At 36.4% G+C, this 24,572-nt stretch overlaps 1 protein-coding gene across 8 annotated transcripts in view; it reads right to left on the bottom strand.

Moving 5' to 3' along the window:
• The window catches only part of LOC106881306 (splicing regulator ARVCF), a 339,837-nt gene that overhangs the window by 215,019 nt on the left and 100,246 nt on the right, over positions 1 to 24,572 (bottom strand). For all 8 annotated transcript variants that reach the window (XR_016242633.1, XM_089355327.1, XM_089355329.1 and 5 more), the window contains exon 3: positions 10,357 to 10,428. Coding sequence is in view for 5 of the 8 variants with exons in the window: in XM_089355327.1 (XP_089211453.1) it covers positions 10,357 to 10,428 (72 nt within the window). In the remaining 3 variants the exon portion in view is untranslated. The remainder of the gene's footprint in view (positions 1 to 10,356; positions 10,429 to 24,572) is intronic.

Here is a 24,572-nt window from a genome sequence, read left to right as displayed (position 1 = left end):
TATTGGAAATGAATGACCTCAATTGTATGAGAGCAACACTCATTTACAATTTTCACACTATGTCAAGAAAAGAAGATGCAAAAACACGCACGCATATATCTTTCAGTTTCTGTCAATTAAATCAAATCCACCCAAAAGGCTTTGGTTACTGTTAAGTTTTAAAAGAAGACACTAACCCAAAATGCCACACAGTGAGACTGAATCTGGAACCATGTGGTTAGGAAGAAAACAGCCACACTCAATATAAACATCAGGTGATTTTAGGAGAGTTCATTCTACTGCAAGCATTTAGGAAAGGTCTCCCACCAGTATCATAAGCCCTGAGTATCATCCCTCCCTCCTGATTAAAGGGTCATAAATGCTATAACTTACATTGATATGTCTAAAGACACTGTGAAAAGAGAGGGAGGGGGAAGAATGAGGAGAGGGAGAGAAAAGAGTGAGAGGTAGAGAAAAGTATGAGAGAGGGAGAGGAAATTGTGAGAGAGGGAGAGGAAATTGTGAGAGAGGGAGGGGAAATTGTGAGAGAGGGAGGGGAAAGTGTGAGAGAGGGAGAGAAAATTGTGAGAGGAAGGGTGGAGTGAGAGAGATAGTGGCATGAGAGGGAGTGAGGGAGGGAGATAAATAGATAGACAGACACACACACAGCATTAAAATCTTTTTTTTCTATGTTGAAGTTATTGCTGCTATCATGTCAGCAGTGATTCACAATATTTGATCTCCGTACACATGCTCCATCCTTTGCATATCTAAAACTACATTACATAATGCGAGTGCACTGTCTCTACTGCTTTCATGACAGTAAGGAGTGATTGCGTGCGTGCGTGTGTGTGCCTGTGTGTGTGCAGGTAAACAAAAAAAAAAATGAATCAAAATTATAACTTCTTTTAGAAGTAGCATGGAATAATGCTGGCATTTATTTCACTGACCCTGAAAAGATGATTGGCAGAATTTGAACTTGAAACACATAGATGAAATGCCAGTAAGTATTTTGTCTGGTGCTGTGATGATTTTGCCAGCGCATTGCTGGTGCCCAGCGTCGCCTTTCTGGCACTTGTGCCCGTGGCATGTGTAAGGACTTTCGAGCGAGATCGTTGCCAGTGCCCCTGGACTGGCTCTTGTACGGGTGGCACATAAAATACACCATTTTGAGCGTGGCCGTTGCCAGTACCGCCTGACTGGCCTTCGTGCGGGTGACACGTAAAAGCGCCTACTACACTCTCAGAGTGGTTGGCGTTAGGAAGGGCATCCAGCTGTAGAAACTCTGCTAAATCAGATCGGAGCCTGGTGTAGCCATCTGGTTTCACCAGTCCTCAGTCAAATCGTCCAACCCATGCTAGCATGGAAAGCGGACGTTAAACGATGATAATGATGATGATGATTGCCTTAGATAATTCTTTTTATGATAGGCACATGGCCTGAAATTTGAAGACAGGGGCTAGATGATTACATCAACCCCAAAAGGATGAAAAGCTAAGATGACCTGGGTGAAATTTTGGACTCAGAATGTAAGGATGGATGAAACGCTGCTAAGAATTTTGCCTGACGTGATAACAATTCTGCCAGTTGTCACTTTAGATAATAATAATAATAATAATAATAATAATAATGGTTTCAAATCTTAGCACAAGGCCAGCAAGCTCAGGAAGATTGGTGGTTAAGTCGATTACATCAACTAACTCTAGTGCTCATCTGGTACTAATTTTATTAACCTTGGAAGGATGAAAGGCAAAGTTGACTTTTGTGGAATTTGAACTCAGAATGTAAAGACTGGCAAAACGCTGCAAAGCATTTTGCTTGGTATGCTAACGATTCTGCCAGCGCACTGCCTCAATAATAATAACTAGCTGGGCCTGTGAAAAATTCACAGAAAACAAATTGCAAATTGCGTGCTGGTGCCATGAGAAATGTTTCTATATTGTGACAGTTACAGAATATAGAAAGAAGTGTAAAAACTGATAACTCTATAATCCAACCAAAATATCTGAGTTATGCAAACGTAAACAGAATTACTTTTTAGACTTAAAATACATCGTACATATTCAAAGAACCTTCTTGGTTTAGTGGTACGGAATGTTCTGTTATTCTTTTATCAGTTTCAGTCATATGATGGTGGCTATGCTGGAGCATCGCCCTTTAGTTGAAGAAATAGACCCCTAGACTTATTCCCTGTAAGCCTGGTGCATATTCTATGTCTCTTCTGCCGAACAGCTAAGTTATGGTGACGCAAACACACCATCAGCTGTCAAACAATGGTGGTGAGGGGACAAACACAGACACAAACACATAAGTATATGCATATATATGACAGGTTTCTTTCAGTTTCTGCCAACCAAATTCACTCATATGGCTTTGGTCGGCCCAAGGTTATAGTAGAAGACACTCTTTAAAGTATACAGTTGAATTTCGTGTAGCCACCTGTTGGCAACTTTTCTCCTCCACCCATTTTGTATGGGGTGTTATCCATTTCTATGGACTCTTTTCACAGCTATACCCCGTTCGAAATTTACATTAGTTTTTGTATGAAAAAATAAAAAGGGAGAGAGGCTTGTTTGTAGTTTGCAGAGAAAACGTTAAATGTGCCTGAAGAAAATATGGCCTTTCCCCACCAACTAAATGAACTATGAAAGAAGGCAAAATAAGTATCAGGGGGAGGGGGGAAGAGGAGAGAACTAACACTCGACTGTTCTAGAACTACCAGAATAAGAAGGCAAATACCTGAAAGACTTTCCTTCTATTCATTACCAAATGTTTTCCCTCTTCACTGTTAAAAGTAAAGAAGCTAGAAAAGATTGATCGTATTTCAGTTTAAGGATCTGGTCTTTCTCGTTCGCAAAATGAGTCCCCCCTTAATTTTGTTCAGATCATTTTCAATTTTGTTGTATCGATGCAACTCTGAATTTTGATTGCAATCACCAGTTACTTTATCTCGTAAATTAAAGAATCTGATGTTATTTGGCATTAAAGTTAGGAAATTTGGATAACTTTAGCCAATCAACAGACAGCGTAGCATTAGCAGCTTGTTACCATGACAAACACATGCTGCGCTGTGGTTCACTGTTATTAGTGCTGCTTACCTTCATTTTTTAAAAGTATTTTTATTGCAAATTAAGGTGATTTCTCCCTGCATTAATTACTGTAAATATAATCAGTAATTCAGCATTAATAGCAGAAGGTGCATTGCTAATTAAGAACATTTCACAAAAACATAAGATACAGGTATACGTTTTCTTCAGAGAAATTCTTTGTTAACCAGTGTTATTCTTATCGTAGTTTACAAATCCAAGCATGAAAACTTTACTCAACTGTGAAGTTTTTGAGACAGACGCCTCACCTTTTCACACACACACACACACACATATATTAATGATGTACACTAATACATGACAGGTAATCGTAATACTGAAATATGCATAAAGTAAACACAAGCAGACAAATATATTAATATTACAAATTTAAAAAAAAACAATATAATCAATGAAACAGTACGATGCTACATGTTGATTATATTAGGTATTTCTGTTTATTTAGAAACCTACAATGAACAGGTCAGATGCTAAACTCTAAATTTCACAAGGTACAATCTTAAAAGTTGACACCGCTCTGCTCAATGCAGAAAATTTCTGTCTCGCTATTGGCTAAAAATATATGGTTTTCTTTGATTTTTAAACCTCTGTAACATTTTTCTCCAATTTTATTTCTCCTCAACATCATACTTTCAAAGCAATGAGACTGGAAGGCTACATTATTATAATTGATTCAGATTTTTGATTGCCTTTTAAAAAAATGCATATTTTACGAATGAAAAAAAAACTAGATCCCAGTCTAATTGTCATTGTAAATGACTGATGCTTTCCTTTCTCTATCGCTTTCTCTATTCCTTTTCTCTACAGTTCAGAGAGTGAAGGTGCATGACTTCAGTTGATTATATTGACCCCAGTGTTCAACTGGTACTTATTTCATCAATCCTAAAAGGATGAAAGGCAAAGTTGACCATGGCTGATTTTGAACTTAGAATATAAGGACGGATGAAATGGCGCTAAGCATTTTACCTGATATGCTAACTATTCTGCCTTAAAAATTAACGTCTACAGCAATACTGGTTTCAAATTTTGGCACAAGGCCACCATTTCCTAGGTGGGAGTAAGTCGATTACATCAACCTCAGTGTTCAACTGGTACTTAATCTATCGACCCTAAAAGGATGAATGACAAAATTGAGCTTGACGGAATTTGAACTCAAACATAAAGACAGACGAAATGGTGGTAGACATTTTGCCTGGCATTCTACCAGCTCACTGCCTTAATAATAATAATGATAATAATAATTGCAAATCCTGGCACAAGGCCAGCATGTTCAGGGGGGGGGGGGTCTAAGCTGATTACACTGACCCCAGTGCTCAACTGGTACTTATTCTATTGACCCTGAAAGGATGAAAGGCAAAGTCAACCTCAGCAGAATTTTGACTCAGAATGTGTGATGGACAAAACACCTCTTGAGCATTTCGCCCAGCATGCTAATGAGTCAGCTAGCTCACCGCCTGAATAATAACAATAAAAATAATAATACAGACCAAGAACTTTCAGTTCTGCCCATCCCATTAACTAAGAAAAGACCTAATCAAAAGATATAATTAAGGAATTGCAAAAAGTGTAAGATAAAATATAATATATATAATATATAAATACAAAGTTGAAAATTTTTCTTCTAGATCTAACAGAAATAAAACTTAAATATACTAAGAAGTGCATATATATATATATATATATATATATATATATATATATATATATATATATATATATACACACATATACATACACATTCACACATACATTCACTCACAAACATATATATATATATATATATATATACACACACACACACTCACATATACATACATGCACACTGAAACGTGGAAATTTTTATTGAAAGATTTATAAATTTTATGGGAGGGGAAGAATTTCCTGTTTCAAAATATTAAATTGATAAAAAAAAAAAGTTAAAAAAAGAGATTCTTGAAAGTAGAAATGTTGGGGAAGAAGAGAGTGTATTGAATATGAAATCGAAATTCAATTAAGATATTCTTTATTTTATATTATATTTTTCATAAAATTGGATTTTTTTCTTCTTTTTTCTGTTATCACCACCTTGAAATTTAGTTCAATCTTATTGAAACTTTGTTTTCCATTATTTTAGGGATGGAGAAGGTGTGAATAATAATAATAATAATAATAATAATAATAATAATAATAAAGGGACCAATCTAATCAACACAATACCCATTTGATGTTAAATTTAAAAAAGACATTTTAATAAAAAAATAAAAAAATAAAAATAAGCAGAAATGTTTTGAGAATTAGATGATGTGATTGTTATTTTTAGAATGTAGGTGTGAGTGGCTGGATCTGGCAGGTTTGAACATCAAACAGGTGGAATATTTGGGCTGGACATGGCCAGTTCAAATGTTGTCAGTATTCTTTTGGCCATTCATACCCTCATGGTTAATAATATACATATATAAGTAATAGACTGGGATCAAATTTAGAAAAAAAAAAATTTTTTTTTTTTTGTCTTAATTCATTCTCCCCATATGAAATCCAAAGAAATTATTACACATGCAGAACTGTGTGTGTGTGTGTGTGTGTGTGTGTGTCAATGTGTTCTATAACAATATGTTGTTGTTGGCACTCCATCGCTTACGATGTCGAGGGTTCCAGTTGATCCAATCAACGGAACAGCCTGCTCGTGAAATTAATGTGCAAGTGGCTGAGCACTCCACAGACACGTGCACCCTTAACGTAGTTCTCGGGGATATTCAGCGTGACACAGTGTGACAAGGCTGACCCTTTGAATTACAGGTACAACAGAAACAGGAAGTAAGAATGAGAGAAAGTTGTGGTGAAAGAGTACAGCAGGGTTCACCACCATCCCCTGCCGGAGCTTCGTGAAGCTTTAGGTGTTTTCGCTCAATAAACACTCACAACGCCCGGTCTGGGAATCGAAACCGCGATCCTACGACCGCGAGTCCGCTGCCCTAACCACTGGGCCATTGCGCCTCCACTTCTATGACAATAACACATGGCTATATTCGAATATGATGCTTACATAGGCATATATTCTAAGAAAGATGGTAAAAGACAAGAAATGGGAAGGAAAAAGACAGAGAGGAAGTGATGGGAGAGAGACAGAAGGTGAGTGAGAGAGAAAGGGGGAGGGTGAATAAAGAAAGTGTAAGAGAGAGGCAGCAAAAGTGAGAAAGTGGAGAGGAGACAGAGATGAATAAAGACAGAAAAGTGGAGGTGAGAAAGACTGTGAAAGATAAATTTATCAAACAGCTTTTTTTCTTCCTTTCTTTTATATGTTCTCATATAGTGTTTTTTTCAATCTTTCTGAACAATAATCACACACAGAACATGCACTGCTTTTTAACAATACAGCTCCAGCAACAGTTGACAGTGCATCCCAGGGGAGACATGGATGCAGTAGTAATCTATTGTACTTCACATATTTTAGCAACTATAATGAAGTTCACACATACGTATTTTTTTTTTTTTTTGCTTTGGAATGGTGAAGCTTGAAGCAGATAAAACGACAAATAATACAATGTAAATATGGTGTTAAAAAAAATTGCTGCTTTTGGATAGAAAAATTCAAAGGTTTTTAAATCCAATATTTATAATATTCTGTTATTTGCAGCTTTATCTGCTTTGAATTTCATAGTTCCAAAAAAGATGTCATGTTCTCTCAAAGTTTCTAAATTCTTATGATGTTCTTTCATCTTTTACTTGTTGCAGTCATGAGCCTGTGGTCATGCTGGGCACCACCGTGAAGAATTTTAGTTGAACAAATCGACTCCACTCTTTATATTTATTTTAAGCCTGGTACTTATTTCTATCATTCACCTTTTGTTAAGTTATGGGGATGTAAATACACCAACACCAGTTGTCAAGCAGTGAAGGACAAACACACACATGATGGGCTTCTTTCAGTTTCCATCTACCAAATCCCACTCACAAGACTTTGGTCAACCTGAGGTTGTAGTAGAAGACACTTACCCAAGGTGCCATGCAGTGCAGCTGAACCTGAAACCATGTGGTTGGTAGGCAAATTTCTTATCACACAGCCATGCCTGATGTCAACAATTTATATGAAAAATGAGCATAACTTTTAAGTATGGTGAAATGTGTGATCATCATCATTTTGATGTTCACTTTTTCATGCTCACATGGGTTGAGCAAAGCATGTTGAGGCAAAATTTCTATGGCCAGATGCCCTTCTTGACATCAACCCACACCTGTTCCTAAATAAGGTGACATTTTTCCTTTGCCAGACAAGTTTTCCAGGAAAATTGGAAATAAAGGGCACCACTTATTTGATGGTGATGCTCATTTACAGCTAACAAGCAATGTCATGACAAGGAAACACAAATATGCATGCAGACACACAAGCTTCTTTATGTTTCCATCAACCAAATCCACTCAGAAGGCTTTGTTTGACCCAGGTTTGTTTGCCCAAGGTGACAAGCTGTAGAACTGAACCAAAGACCATGAGCTTGAGAATCAACACACACATATATAATCATTGTTTAACAGAGATATATATATATACATATCTAGCGGTGAACAACTTGTGTAAGATTCTGAGAATTATGACTAGCAGTTCGCGCTGAAGATGGAGCAGATTTTCTCGGTAAGAGATTTTTAACTCCGAAACTTTGGTCCGCGAATAACTTTTTAATTTTATGTATGTAATTTTCAATGTCTTGCTCGCTTACGGTTTGGTATTTCGCTGAATTTCTTTTGAGAACTACTAGGTCTTAGTAGACACAACATGTGGTCTATTTCTAGCATATTAAATGTCTACTTTACTGGTCAACTTTATATATATATATATACACATACATACACACACACGCTTCTTATAATGTGTTGCATGTGGTGATGATGTATTCATAGATGAAAATTTATGCACTAGAAATGTAGTGAAACTTGTACAGCCACCAACTACATATAAGTATTCAAAACAGAGTTACATTCCCACACACACAAACATAAACAAACGGTCAACAAGTGCACAAAATTACAGATGAATTTTAAGTGTGATCTGTTGAATAATTCAGAGTAGTGCTGTGTTTGGTGTAGAAATCAAAGTTAATAGAAGTGTGATTAGAGGGGAGGGGGTTAGGGGGTGTTAAAAACAATGTTTATGATTTTAGCTTGATTAAGTGAAATAAGTACAATTTTAGTATACAGCCTTTATACACCTCGTTTATTTTCAGCATATTCTTTCCCCTCAGCCCCTTGTCCAAATTTTAGTTTAGGACATCACATTATTCTCACTCAGTAACTTAGTAACATTTTGTTTGGTGGATGGCAGCAAAGAAGTAATATGTCATTGCATACACATTCAATCATCTCTAACACACACACACACATTACATATATTTGTGTATGAAAACTATGACATCATTCATGGATGTATCCAAGAGTAATCAAGAAGAGTTTATTTTTTTGTCTTTTCATTCATGGGCATATACAGGCATACCTCAACTTAAGTTGTTTCATGTTACATCTTTTACAGCTTGTACAGTCTTGTTTGTTTGTTATTCTTTTTCTTTTTAAGAAATTAATGGAAAAGGTAAACTTCAACTTCAGTCAATTTATTTGATTTATTGTCAGTCTCAGAAAACATATTTAAAAACATAAAACTTAAAAAAAAAAATAATAAAAACACCTAAAAATCAATACTGCAGTGGAAAATTAAATAAAATGCATGTGAAAATATGTACAAACAACATCATCATCATCATCATTTAATGATTGTTTTCCATGCTGGTATGGGTAGGACGGCTTGATAGGAACTGGTAAAACCAGGAGCTGCACCAGGCTTCATTATTTGTTCTGGCACAATTTCTACAGCTGGATGCCCTTCATAATACCAACCACTTTACAGAGTGTACAGGGTGCTTTTTACATGGCATTAGCACCACACACTATATTATAGATACACACACACAATATGTGTGCGCGTGTGTATGTACACATATACACAAAGTTGTTCTTATCAGTGACAAGTATTTCATGTCTCAAAACAGATATAAGCTAATAAATGTTTTTAAATGTTTTCTCACATTATTTAAATTTTTTTGAGTTAATTCAGATGTTTTGGAATCAATTACCAACATAAGTTGTGGTATGCCTGTAATAGATGTTTAATCCTAGCTCCTGCTCTTGGCTTACTTAAGATACTATAGCAGAAATTACATCACATAGATCTTTCACCAATAAGGGTTTTTTTCAATGATTCTGGATCAATGCTGGAGTTTTTCAGTGAAGTCTTGAGAAATTCCTTTACAGATTTTACCAAACAAACCTTTCCCCACAAATGTTGATTGGCATATTAGGGTTTGCCTACTTATGCGTGTGAAGATTGGATCCAGTGGACTTTGCAGAAGAAACCTTCATGGTTCAATGGAAGAGAAAGTGGCTACAGCAACACATTGTAAAATGTAGAGAGCAAGGTGTGGCAAGTAAGACATATTTGTCATCCCCAGCATCTGTCTCTGTTCCCAGTCATCTTGACCTGGTCTTGCCATTGGATTGAAGATGATCACAGGCAAGAAAGTAAGGTTGTTGGTGCACAACTCTTCATTTTAAACAAAGTTATCATGAACGTCATCAATCATCTCATAGGATGTCTAGATGGTCCTTGTTACTCTGGCAGATGAACATGACACATACTCTCTCACCCACATATATTCACACATTTATGCTTGCATATTTTACAGGTCTGGTAGTACAGTAAGGTGCATGGCTCAATGGTTTGAGTGTCAGGCTCACAATTATGAGGTAGTGAGTTTGATTCCTCGACAGAGAGCAACTCACTTTATCTCACACTGCTCCAGTTCACTCAGCTGTAGAAATGAGTTGCAACATCACTGGTGCCAAGTTGTATTGGCCTTTTCCTTTGATAGCATTGGTGGCATGGAGAGGGGAGGCTGGTATGTGTGGGCGACTTCTGGTCTTCCATAAACAGACTTGTGCCTCAGAGGGTAACCTTTCTAGGAGCAATCCCATGGTTATTCATGACTGAAGAGAGTTTTTACCTTTTTTAGTACAGATAAGGTAAACAGAACTCAAAAGATGAATATATACCATTTTAAAAAAATTTTTAATAGGCAGAAATTACAAAGTGACTCAAGGACCAAGAGTTTTGTTCATGTGGCACTTATCAAGTAACAAAGTAACTTTGTAACTTCAGATGATTAAAAAAAAAAAAAAACATGCATATTTATATAGACATATATTTATTTATGTATTTAAGTAAATAAAATTCTTAATGTTTGCTAAATACCTTTTTCAATTTGTTGGCTACGGGTTGTCTTTCAACGTCAAGTTTTTCAGATAATCTCTGAAACTGAGCCTCCTGAAAAAAGACAAAGAATAGCAAAATGAAAATATAGATGTATACATATATATACACACAGACATACATACATATCCATAGTCATAAGTGCCAAAATTTCTTCAGTCATTCATTTTGTAATCATAATATTTTCAGATTTTTTTTTATATATATAGTTATTTTCTGTTTGTTGAAAATGTTTTTTTTTTCTTTTCTTCATTAGATCGGACAAGTCTTATGTCTGAGATTCCAATGCTTAAACTGCAACAGAAGTTAACACCAAACCAACAATAGTACCAAAAATATATTTTCTGTCTGAATAACTTACTTACTTTCACTCACTCATCAATCAACTTCCCAACTTGCACCCCCTTTCTGCCACTTACCCTTCTCTCCCTACCTCTTTTATATACATGCGTGTGTGGCGGGGGGGGGGGGGGAATTAAGCATAAATTGGATGGTTCTGCAAATACAGAGATTCATGGAATCTCTGCAAGCAGATGTTATATTCTATGTTATTCTTCAAACTACAAATCATTGTGGTGGGGGTGTATAGTTGCTGCTTAAACTCCACGTCATCACTAATTAAACAAATTCAAAATCTATTATCAGGTGTTCCAGCCATGATCATCATCATATTTTTTTTATTCAGACATAGTCCATCCATGAGATCCGAGAAATATTTGGTTGCTATTTCTGACTGAGATATCATATGGTAGTCTGTATTCTTGATGGCTCATGGAGATATGTCTGCTACAATTTAACCCCTAATCACCCGCTACCCACCAACTGAACAGCCCTATAGCTGAAGGCATTCCAGTCTTAACCAACCAGCCTTTTTCCTTATGTGCAACAAACCCAAGAATACATAATCCAGCAGGCACATTTTCTGAAAGATAGTACAATAGTTTGAAGGAGATTTGACTGCTATTTCTAACATGTTGAGTGTCTACATGAAAGCAACCTCATTGGTTCATATACTTATGGTCATTGGAGGTGATGGCAACAAGAATAGAAGTGATAATGTTGATAATTGTAGTGGTGATGACAGTGATGATTTTAAATGTATTTATAATAATAATATTATGATTATAACAATTACTACCCTGTCACCACCATTTTCACAGCAAAGACAGTATGGTAAAGCAGTAACGTTTCAAGGAAATTTAACTTCATAACCTGCTCTTAAGTCTCTGTTGCCACTGCTTCAAAAACATTACAAATCATTTGTCAGAGAGGTATGACAGGCACAATTTGTCAAATCTGTTCTGTGTGGCAAGAAGTTCACTTCCCAGCCATATGGTTCTGGGTTAAGTTCCACTGTATAACACCTTGGGCAAGTGGCTCTTACTATACACCTTGGTCAATCAAAGACCTGCGAGTGGATCTGGTAGGCAGAAATTGAAAGAAGCCTGTCATTTATGTGTGTGTATGTATACATACATACATATACATTATATATACATACACACACACGCACACACACGCACACACACACACACACACACACACACTCACACACACACAGAGGGTGCAGTGAATATATTAGTGTCTAAATTACGCAAAAATGAAAATAACACTGATATCTCATTTTAACAGATATATTTACCAAAATTACATAAAAATATCTTGAAATACTAAAGAGTAAATTTATTTAATAAAATCCCTGTTGGATTCAACCACTGCCTCCAGACGACTTCAGAATCTCCTGCAACTCTTCTGGATGATCTCCTTGTTTAAGGAAGTGAATGTTGTCAATCCTTGCCTTCAGTTCATCTTTGGTGTTACAAAGAGCTTTATTGGTCTCTCGTTCAACTTTGCTCCACACATAATAATCAAGGGGGCTGCAGTCTGGGGAGTTAGGTGGCTAGATATTAGGGGTGATGTGGTTGCAGAAATTGTCTGACAGCCATGACTGGGTTCTTCTACTTGTCTGGCATGGTGCAGAGTCCTGTTGCCAGACATAGGGTCTTCCAGCAGCCACCCTCTTGACCCAGGGCAGCACTACCTCCTCCAGGCACTTCATGTAGGCCTCCAATGTTGAGTCTGAGGCCGTGTGAGAAGATGAATGGAGAATGCCATCATCACTAGTGATTACTCCAAACCCCATGATGTTGACTGGATGTTTGATTTTTATCATTCTTGGTACATGTTTTGAGGACACAGCAAAGCAATGGTTGTTCTGTGTGTTCACCATCTGTTTGTACTGGAGTTTCTGGCATGAATACCAGGTAATCGTTTCCAAATTTCTGGCAAAGTGAAATGTATCATGGTGCTGTTTTTCTCACAGATGGTGCCCAACTGACCTCCTACTATACTGTGTAGTCGACAAAATCAAAAACAAACAGTACACATACGTGAAATTAAAAATACAAAATCCTGACAATTTACCTATCACACCCTCTGTGTGTGTGTGTGTGTGTGTGTGTGTGCACGCATGTGCAATTCTCTTTCTTTGCTTTGACACTGCATGATAGTTGTAAGCAAGTGTCATCATCATGCAAGTGGCGTCCGTTTCCAATCTTCTATGAAAACATGTCCAGTCATGGGGAAATATCTTCATTGGAAATAGGTGAAGGTTGGCAACAAGAACAGCATCTGACCATAGAAATCTGCTTCAATAAATTCCACCCAACATATGCAAGCATGGAAAAGTGGGCATTAAAATGATGACAATGATAATTCTTATAAGCGCAAAGGTTTACTTAGGTCAAGGAATCATCAACATTTGGTTTCACAAATGAAGATTCTTGAATTCTGTAGGTTTACTGATAGCTGACAAAATCAATATGGAACAGAGAGGCCCAGCCACAGTAGCTGACAACAAAACCATACATAGCAGTGGTACATTATCCTGGTGGCTTACCGCATTTACAAATATCACAGCCCATAATATGAGTTTTTACATCCTGCATAGCAATTTGCTAGACCAAAAATATAGAAAACTATACAGGTGATCTGAAAGAATATCAAGTTGAGACAGTAATTGTATGGCTTTATGTTTTATTCTAGTGTATTGTAACAATATATTTACATGAACAGAATAAAACATTTTCCCATGCAAAACCACATTCAATATCTTTCAATAGGAGTATGACAAAGCATATAAATTTGTTTGTTCTATAAAGAATTCTTGTAAAAAAAGGCATGAGTTGTATACACCAGCAAATATAGTAATTTGTTGATCTCAGAATCAAAATAATTGAACTAGGAATTGTTTTAGTCACAGTATTCTACACTAACATGGTGCAATTGACAAGGGCAGCCATTAATAGCTAACTTATAAGGAAAGTCCAAGTTAGCATGAAGGAGTACAGGTGTGAAGTATATGAGGATGAATGAGCGAACATGTACAGTGGAGGGAGCTAATGAAAGAACAAGTGAAAGGGGAAGAATAAGTAAGGGAGCACATGCAGGAGTATGTGAGCTCAGTTTCACATAAAGTTATAAAATGAAGATATTGTGAACACAATACCCTGAAACTGTGAATTGCTTCATGAGAGAAGACCCAATCAAATGCAGCAGACATTTACCCATTAGCAATTAAACTGGCGATGTCCAGCCCAAATATTCTACCTGTTTCTATGTTCAAATCAGACAGATCTGGCCTCTCACACTTCACGCAATATCATTTTAAATATAAACAGTTACATCCTTGAAATCATAAAGGCAATAATATGTTCTTTTACTGGTTTCAGTCATTTGACTGCAGACATGCTGGAGCACTAGGGTTTTTTAGTTGAAGAAATCAACCCCATGACTTATTCTTTGTAAGCCTAGCACTTATTTTATTGGTCGCTTTTGCTGAACTGCTAAGTTACAGGAACATAAATACACCAACACTGGTTGTCAAGCAATGGTGAGAGTGACAAAAACAGATACAAAGATATAAATATATAGATACAAATATTTTGGGTCATCTCATAAATAATGCAGCTTTTTATACTTCGTTTATTTTTCAAAATTAAGATAAACAAAGTTCTTTTTTAATCTAAAATATACTCTCCTTCATTTTCTACAATGCTCTTCCATCTATCTGGTAGGTTTGCAAGGCCCCTCTTCCAAAATTCACTTGTCCCTGATGAAAAATATTCCTCCAGTACTGTTCTGACCTTGTCTACAGAATTCATAGTTTTTCCATCCAAATGATTTTGAAGACTGCGGAATAAATGATAATCAGATGGAGCAATGTCCGCCGAATATGTTGGGTGGGGCATCGTTTCCCATTCAAACTGCTCCAGCCTTTGGAATGTCATCCTCACTTTATGTGGCTGAGCATTATCCTAATGGAAGAACACCTTTCATCTTGAAACCAAAGATGGTCATTTTTCTTCTAGCGCTGACTTAAGCCACTCAAGCTAGTCACAGTTGTTGGTTTGGGTTTAAAAGTTCAAAGTGGACTAAACTTTTCATATCTCACTAAACAGATACCTTACATAGGTGAATACCTCCTTTAGCTTGGAGTGTTAGTGTTTCTCCTTTCCCTACCCACTGTCTTTGGCACTTGATGTTTTTACTGAGAACCCACATCTCATCACCAGCCACTATTTGGTCCAAAAAAAGGTTAATTCATGAGATGTGACGTCAAAGAATAGCACACATTCACTCTCTGCACATGATGAGACTTGGAAAGTTTGTGAGGAATCCATAGAAGCCAATTTGCTGACATTTCTAATGGCACGCAGATGTTGATGAATGGTTGAATGACCAAATCAGAGTTTCTATGCTAGTTCCTCAACATCTACTATCGGATTTAGTTCCACCAGGGTTTGCAGGACATCCTCATTGAGCTCCACAGATCAGGCTCGTCTTCTAGGCTGTAGTTTCCGGCTTAGAATTTCTGGAACTACTGGTGACACTAGCTTACATGTATTGTCTGGTTCTCATATACTGCATTAATATTCCTTGCACTTTCTGTCAGTTGCATTGTTGCCTTAATTGAACTTATAAAGTAAAATATGCCAAATACGCTTCTTTGTCACTCCCATTGTAGCTTCGAAAAATAACTTAAAATCGAATTGCACTCTTCAAAACTCTCACTAAGAATAAATACAAGGTAAAATTACTACCTGCTTTTATAGCAAGTTGATGCAGGTAGTTTATCCCATCCCCCTCTAACTTTCATTTCATGCAATTGAAAAAACCACATTATTTACGAGATGACCCAATATATATATATATATATATATATATATATATATGTATATATATATATATATGACCGGTTTCTTTCAGTTTCCCTCTACCAAATCCACTCACAAGGCTTTGGTCAACCCGAGGCTACAGCAGAAGGCACTAAAGCAGAAGGTGCTACACAGTGGGACTGAACCTGGAACCATGTGGTTGGGAAGGAAGCTTCTTACCACACAGCCATGCCTGCATGATTAATTCAAAACTATGAATAAATATGCATTATATTTGACAGTGTAATTTGAATGCTGAAGGGTTAAATGCATTCTTCAAAAAAATCAACCAATATGGAGTAAAAAAAAAATTAAAAAAAACAAACTCTGGCCTGAACCATAGTTGTAGCTATGCATTAACTGTTCTTATTTCTCACTGCTACTTTTCTGCGAAATTAATGGTCAGTAAAACTGTGTAATTGTGATTAAAGTTGATTAAATCAACTGCTACGTAATTTATAATAGCATTAGATTTTAATTAAAACTTGCTTTCTAATTTTATCTTAACTTTAAATCACAATGTGAGACATCACATTGCATGAGGTTATCTCAAGTTATTGGGTGCTTCGAAAGGTGTGACAGCAGGTCGCTGGAATTTTTTTTTAGTCATTTGGTGATGTCTATCACCTTCATTTGTATTACTGATAAAAACTGCTTACCAAGTTTATAACTCTTAGTTATGATACAATGAGCATGTATAGCACTGTTTCATTTAGCATTGCTTTTTTTTTTTTTTTTTGTAAAACCCTTTAGTGCTTAGCTTACCCTTCACCACTTGTTTAACCCATTACCTGCCAGTGATCTCATATGATATCACTTAAAAATTACAAATTTTGTAATTATCTGTCAATATTTACACATATCTAACCTTTTTGCTATATCTACTAGGTATATTTCTCTGATATTCAAATGAAGTTTGCTAATTTTTCACCCAATATCTCACTTATTTCTATTTAAAATGTTATTTAGAAATGTTATTTTGATCGTTCCAGCATGTTTCTAAGGCTATTTTATGCTAGAAATCAAAGTTTCATAAAAAAAAATTCCAGTTAATAAAATTAGGGGAGGTAATGGGTTAACCCTTTAACATTTAGATACAGTCAAGTATAAAAAAGGATAAAGACCTCCTTCAGTCATGAATGACCATGGGATTGCACCTAGAAAGTTAAACTCTGACACAGAAGTCCAGGCAAGATTTATGGAAGACCAATGCATACCAGCCTCCCCTCTCCACACCACCAATGTTATTCAAGGGAAAGGCAGATACAGCTTGGTACCAGTGGCATCACAACTGCATTCCTACAGCTGAGTGGACTGGAGCAACATGAAATAAAGTGTCTTGCACAAGAACACAACACAGCCCAGTCTGGGAATCGAATTCACTACCTCATGATTGTGAACCCGATGCTCTCGCCACTGAGTCATGCACCGTCATACAGTCAAGTATAATGCTTATTTCTTCACATTGTTTCTAATTAATCAAGTATTATTTTTTTAGTTTTGTGATTTCAATGATGCTGTGATTATTTTTAAAATGATATTGTAGGGTAGGAGTGAGAGGCCAGATTTTCCCAGTTTAAGAGCTAAAGCAGTGGTTCTCAGCCAGGGTCCACATGACCCTTGAGTGTCAAATATAAGATTATGTTGTTAAAATTTATGCGCAATAAATTGCTCACTCTTTTACAATACATAAAATATTCCAACAATTTTTTTTATACACAATTCCTAATATTTAATTATAAAAATAAAATAGAATTTCTTAAAATATCAAATAACTTTGGGGGTCCATTAGAGTTAAATAAGAATCAAAAGGGTCCATAAGTAAAAAATGATTGGGAACCACTGAGCTAAAGGGTTAAGGAACATATCCAGTGAGCTAACAGAAGTATTACTGTAAACATATATACATGTGTTAGCATCGAAATCAAAAGGTCTAATGGGGCAGCAATTATATATCACCTGAGGAGATACAACTGGATCCCATTATACAGGTAAACTGTTGTTTACTTAAAATTCTGTTTATATGTGGATCTAGGTTGTATCGAAACATGTGTAATGTTTATTAAATAGCTATCTAACCGTACTTCTTGTTGGCTCTATTTCTTCAATGATATTATATATATTTCTTTACTTGTTTCAGTCATTTGACAGCAGTCATGCTGTAGCACCACCATCAAAAGTTTTCTAGTCAAAGAAATCGACCCCAGGATTTATTCTTTGTAAGCCTAGTACTTCTTCTATCAACCTCTTTTACCAGACCACTAACAAATGGGTACGTAAACACACCAACATCAGTTGTTAAGTGATGGTAGGGAGACAAACATAGATACAAACACACACACACACACATATATATACGATGGGCTTCTTTGGTAGTTTTCATCTACCAAATCCACTCAAGGTTATAGTAGAGAACACTTGCCCAAGGTGCTATGCAGTGGGACTAAACCCAGAACCATATGGTTGGGAAGCAAACTTCTTACCACACAACCACGCCTGTGTCTATATATAAACATACACATATACCTACACATACATGAACACAAATACACATCTTTGACAAACTTCCACACAGTTCTCATTTATCAAATTTCACTCACAAGGCTTTGGTCAACCTGATACAAGAGCAAAAGAAGACACAGGCCCATGGTGCTGTACAGACAACAGGACAGCAGGACTGAAACCTTTTAACTATATGTCCATGTCTGTACCTATAATAGTAGAAATTCAAGATTGCATATTCTGGATTCAATTTTTCAAAGACATGTGGTTAAGATGTTTATTTCCTATCTATGTAATTTTGAGTTCAGACCTACTGCATGACACTTCTACTAAAAGCCCAGATTGAAGAAAGCCACATGAGGTAGACAGAAAGAGGCTTAATCATAGCTGTGTGACAAAGACATTTGTTTCTGAACCATGTGGTTTAGGGTTGAGTCTCACTGCTTGGCACCTTTGACATTTTCCACTATGGTCCTGAACTAACCTAAGCCTTATAAATAGAGGAAACAGATCTCATATATAGATATAGATAGATATATATATAGTGCAAATTTACAGAAAACTAAAGATGAAGACAGGTGAAGGAAAAACAAGTAGGTGTATTAGTTTAATGCTCAGAAAGAATGGAGAAGTCTTTTTCATGTTTTAAGCCTATGCTCTTTGACAGGAAAGATCGAGAGGGGAAAAAAATGGAGAGAGAGAGAGAGAGCAGAAAAAATGGAGTGATAAAAAAATGTGTAGGGGTTAAAGGTTCAACATGACAATATATATATATATATATATATATATATATACATACACACACACACACACACACATACATGTACGCAGAGGCAATTGTGTGTGTGCGCACATGTCTCCAGCCAAGCATCATCATCATCATACAAGCAGTGTCATCCATTTCCAATCTTACATGGTCATGGGGAAAAAAATATTACCTTGCTAGGAAATATGAAGGTTGCCAAAAAGGGAGGTTATCTGGTCATTGAAAATTCGTTTCAACAAATTCCATCTGACCCATGCAAGCATGGAAAAGTGGAAGTTAAAATGATGATGATGGTGTCGACCTGCTTGTGTCAATGCAGAAAGATTCAGACAATGCATAAGGTTCTGCAGTTCAACAAACTATGCACAGCAATTCTACTGAATGTTATTTATTTTATAGCTGAACTATGGAGAGAGTACATCAATGTATATAAATTTTTATGTAAATGTTTTCCATGCCTTACTAGAAATAAAAAGTTGGCACTGACAAAATATATTAACTTCATCATTTTCATGTTCTTTTAATTCTTTCTATATTTCTTTTCTCTCTCTCTCTCTCTCAATATCACCGGAGAAGGAGAAAAAAAAATCCATATTTTAACATTAGCTACCTGTTGGCAGAAACATTGGATACTAAAATATTTATATCACTCAATAAAATATGAAATTACTGATGATGCTATGGAAATGGAAATTACTATAATTATTCTTCTGATCTACAAGTCAGTGCTACTTCTTTCTGCAGACTAAAATGGTAAAATGGCACCATGAAGATTTAATAGGCAGTCAATGATGCACAGAAAATTATGCTAGTTAAATGATCAGAACTGCTTACATAAAATTATATATATATATATATATATATGCATACATGTATGTGCACGTCTTTCTAAGTACATGTGGGTATGTATGTAGATATATATACATACATACGAATAAGTCTTTGTATGTAGCCTACATACATATAACTATGACTACATGTACATAGGTATGAATGTGTGTGTATGTGTGTGCATATACACACAGATGCACACACACAGATTTCTTATGTCAAAGAGAATTTCTAACACATTTTGACATTAAAATTCCTTAATTCATAGCATAAATATTCCAGCTATTTTGAATATTGATCTATCTCATGACTTGGTAAAATTTGCACGAATAAAGTAAATGTGTCGGATCAGCTATAATCACACCAGAAAAATATTAAAAAAATGTATGTATGCCTATGTATATATATGTGAGAGAGAGAGAGAGAGAGAGAGAGAGAGAGAGAGAGAGAGAGAGAGAGAGAGAGAGAGAAGAGAGAGAGAGAGAGAGAGAGAAAGAGAGAGAGAGAAAGAGAGAGAGAGAGAGAGAGAGAGAAAGAGAGAGAGAGAGAGTGTGTGTGTGTGTGTGTGTGTGTGTGTGTGTGTGTGTGTGTGTGTGTGTGTGTGTGTGTATTTATATATATATATATATATACGCAAAATAAAACAAATGAAGTTTATAGAAGACCAATCAGATTCTTTTTGGTTGCTTTTTATTTATATATAGATTTTTCTGGCTTTTTCTGTAAATCCATTTATGTAAAAGTAAAAGCCTGAGAGAATTGATAAAAAAAAACAAAAAAAACTGCCTTCTTGGATCAAAGACCACAAAATCAACTAAGTCTGTTTTATTGAGTATAGAATATTTTCGTGATAGTTTAAGTATACAACATGAAAGATGGCATTAATAGCAGTATGAAGTAGTGGAATAGTTTCCCCACCATCTGTTGAAATGTATGTAGTCCTAGCCAACTATGGTCATACAGATCTATGACAGGGTCACAGCTGAAAAGGCAAATAAGCTAATGAAAAGAAATTTGGCCTCAAAGAGAGAAAGATCCATTACAGGTGCAGGTATGGCTTTGTCGTAAGATGTTTGCTTCCTAACCACATGGTTTTGGGTTCAGTTCAACTGTGTGGCATCTTAGACAAGTGTCTTCTATAACCCTGGGCTGACCAATGCCTTGATAGTAGATTTGGCAGGTAGAAACTGAAATGACACCATTATCTGCGTGTGTGCTTGTGTATGCGTGAGCATTTATCGTGATCATAAGACCATGGATCTGTACCTGGATAGTTTTGTGTCAGCTGCTGACGGCAGTGCAATGTCTGCAGTGGCAGTACAGGCCCACATAGGAGCAGCAATCTTGCATGCAGTGATTGCACTTGAAGATGCTTTCTATGGGTGTGAATGAGTTTTCCTTTCTTCAAGTGGCCTTTTCTTCGGTGGCAAATTTTAGTTTCTCTTCCTCTTGCTCCATCCTCTTGTAGGCAATCATTCACGACCTCTTGCCATCTCAGGATGTCCAGATCTCTCTTGCAAACATTCTTGAAATGAAGATGAGGCTGTCCTTGTGTTCTTGTGCCAGTCTCCAGTTGCCCATACAGGAGGTCTTTTAGGATACTCCCATCTGGCAAACAATATATGTAACCAACCCAGTGCAGATGGCACTGCTGGAGAAAGGTGAATATGCCAGGTATCTTGGCACAATTGAGAACTTCAGTATTGCTGACTTGACCAGTTCACTTGACATCCAAAATGCATCCCAGGCTACAAAGGTGTAAGACATTGAGGCGCTGATCCTATCTGGAGTAGAGGTTCTGTATCTCACTGCCATAAAGTAGTATGTTAAGGACACATGCCTTGTAGACAACAATCTTGGTGTTTGGAGTTAGTTTTCTCTTCTCTCAGATTCTCTTTGTCAGCATGGCAAATGTGAAGGATGCTTTTCCAACTTGCCTGCTGATCTCCAGTAAATACTGGGGTCATTTCATTTCACAAAAACCCTTCAAGGCTCTGCCCCAGCATGGCCAATGACTGAAACGAGCAAAAGATGACACAGTGATCACCACCATTATCCTCAGCATCATCATCACAATCACAGTCACTTTCTATGCTTAGATGGACCAGACAAAGTTCATTGAAGTAGAATTTCTAAGACTGTAGACTTCCTGTTTCCAAGCAATGTAATATTTTCTCATGGCTGGACGTGTCTTTCACAGAAGACAGAACACAAATGACGTACCAGTATGGTAATGGTTGTTTAGAACTACCACATGATATCAAGGACACACATACGCATACGGAGAGAGAGAGAGAGAGAGAAAGAGAGAGAGAGAGAGAGAGAGAGAGAGAGAAGAGAGAGAGAGAGAGAGAGAGAGAGAGAGAGAGAATCAGTTTGTTTTAGTTTCCATCTACCAAATCCACTAACAAGGATTTCATTGGCCCATAGCTAGAACAGTGCTGTGCAGTGGGAATGAACCTGAAATCACATGGTTGAAGCCAACTTCTTAACCAAATATGTCTATGCATTCATTTTATATATATATATATATATATATACACACACACACACATAGAGGAGGCGGAGAGACACACATTTATTTATATATATACACCAATCAAATAATTACAAAGAACACAAGAGACTGATACATCGTAAAACTTTTCTTTTAATTTTACAGTCAGTCATATGGCATAATTGGTTGGTTAAAATGACTGACAAGTATTTCTACTGCACAGTATGTGCAATTGCATATGCAACCCAATGAAGTAAACACAGAGTTAGCCATCAGAAGAATTGCTCATACTAAACAATCATTGATGTTTATTACTATTAGATGTGGTTAGCCAAAACCTGGATTATACCTGAGAGCTATTGCGGTACCTGCCTGGATAATCTATCCCTATATATTCACCTTATACACACATACTCACTTACTCTCTCTCTCACACACACACTCTTATTCATTTTCATATATATATTTTCTAGGCATGTTGAAGCTGGATGTTCTTTTTGTTATCAACTCTTTACTCTTTTCTAACTGAAATATTTTCATTCCTTTGATCCTACTACACCAAAAGCTGAAGCAATGAGAGATTTTGCATATCTGAGAATATATACAAAGACATAGTTTTCATCAAGTGGCGTAAATGAGATTGCATTGAAATAGTTTTCTCACACATACACATATATGGTGTTAAGATGGGCTTCCAAGTTTCTGTCTACCAAGGCAATGATCAGCCCATTGTTGTTATAGTAGAAGATCTTTGTTCAAGGTGCCACACAGTAGGACCAAACCTGGAATCACGTAGAGGAAAAGCAATATTTATAATCACAGAACTATAACCGTGCATCATTATCATCATCATTGTTTAATGCCTACTTTCCATGCTGGCATGGGCTGGATGGTTTGACATGAAGCTGGCTAGTACAGAGCTGTCCAGACTCCCGTTGTCTGTTGAGGCATGTTTTCTACAGCTAGATGCCCCGCCTAATGCCAACCACTTAACAGAGTGTGCTGGGTACTTTTTATGTGCCACCAACACACACACACACACACACACACATATATATATATATATATATATATATATATCTGAAAGAAGGTTTGCAAATGGTTTCACTTTTTTAGAAAAAGATTGTCAAAAGTAAAATATAAAGCTTTATATAAGCTTTGTAGCGTTAAGTACAGGTTGTATTTTAATACTTTTGTGACAACCTGTACTTAACACTACAAAGCTTATATAAAGCTTTATATTTTGACAATCTTTTTCTAAAAAAGTGAAACCGGTAAAGTGAATAAATATCTTTAAAATTGCATTTTCAAACCTTCTTTCATATATATTTCCACTCGTGTGGTATCTTACAATTTCACTTTTTGGTCATTTGAGTGTGGTCTTGCTGGGACACCACTTTGAAGAGTTTTTAGTCGACTGAATTGACTCCAGTACTTATTTTTTAAAAGCCTGTCACTTATTCTATCAGTCTCTTTTGCCAAACCACTAAGTTACAAGGATGTAAACAAACTGGTACTGGTTGTCAAGCAGTAGTAGGTTACAATCACAGAGGCAAAGACACATTCAAATATATATATATATACATATATATATATATATATATATATATATATATATATATATGTATGATGAGCTTTTTCCAGTTTCCAAATACATTCACAAGGCTTTGGTTGGTTTGGGGGCCATAATAGAAGACACTTGCCAAAAGTGCCATACAGTGGAACCATGTGGTTGGGAAACTAACTATTCTTTTGTTGATAAGCTTGGCAAAATATGCACTCAATAATTATGAGAATTATTGATGTGTGTGTGCGTGTGTACACACTATATTGTTACTAATAAACAAAGTTTTGTGCCATGGGGGCAAATGTCCAGCTTATACCAAGGTAATTTGGGTTATAGTTACATTGACGAACAAAACTGATGATTGCCAAGACAATAACTGTAAGCTAAAATCACTAGGGAATATCAGAACATTTGCTTTCATGGCATGAAACTTAAGTACTTTTGTTACCAACAACATACTTTATATATCTATATACATATGTATATCTTTTATCTTTTACTGGTTTCAATCAAGAGACTGTAGCTATGCTGGGGCACCAACCTTGAACTTTTCTTTCTTCTTTTTTTTTTAAGCCTGGTTGTTAATTATCAGTCTCTTTTGCTGAACTGCTAAGTTATGGGAGCGTAAACACATCAACACCGGTTATCAAGTGATGGCGGTGGACAGATGGACAGACACAAAATTGGCTTCTTTCAGTTTCTACCAAATCCACTCCCATGGTGTGGTCAGCCTAAGGCTATAGTAAAAAACTGACCATGGCTATTGGTCAGCCTAAGGCTATAGTAAAAACCACTTGGCCAAGGTGCCATGCAGTGGAA

The sequence above is a fragment of the Octopus bimaculoides genome, chromosome 7, assembly GCF_046866305.1.
Source record: "Octopus bimaculoides isolate indiv1 chromosome 7, ASM4686630v1, whole genome shotgun sequence".
Classification (NCBI taxonomy): Eukaryota; Metazoa; Mollusca; class Cephalopoda; order Octopoda; family Octopodidae; genus Octopus; species Octopus bimaculoides.
This window is presented reverse-complemented; position numbering and strand designations above follow the sequence as displayed.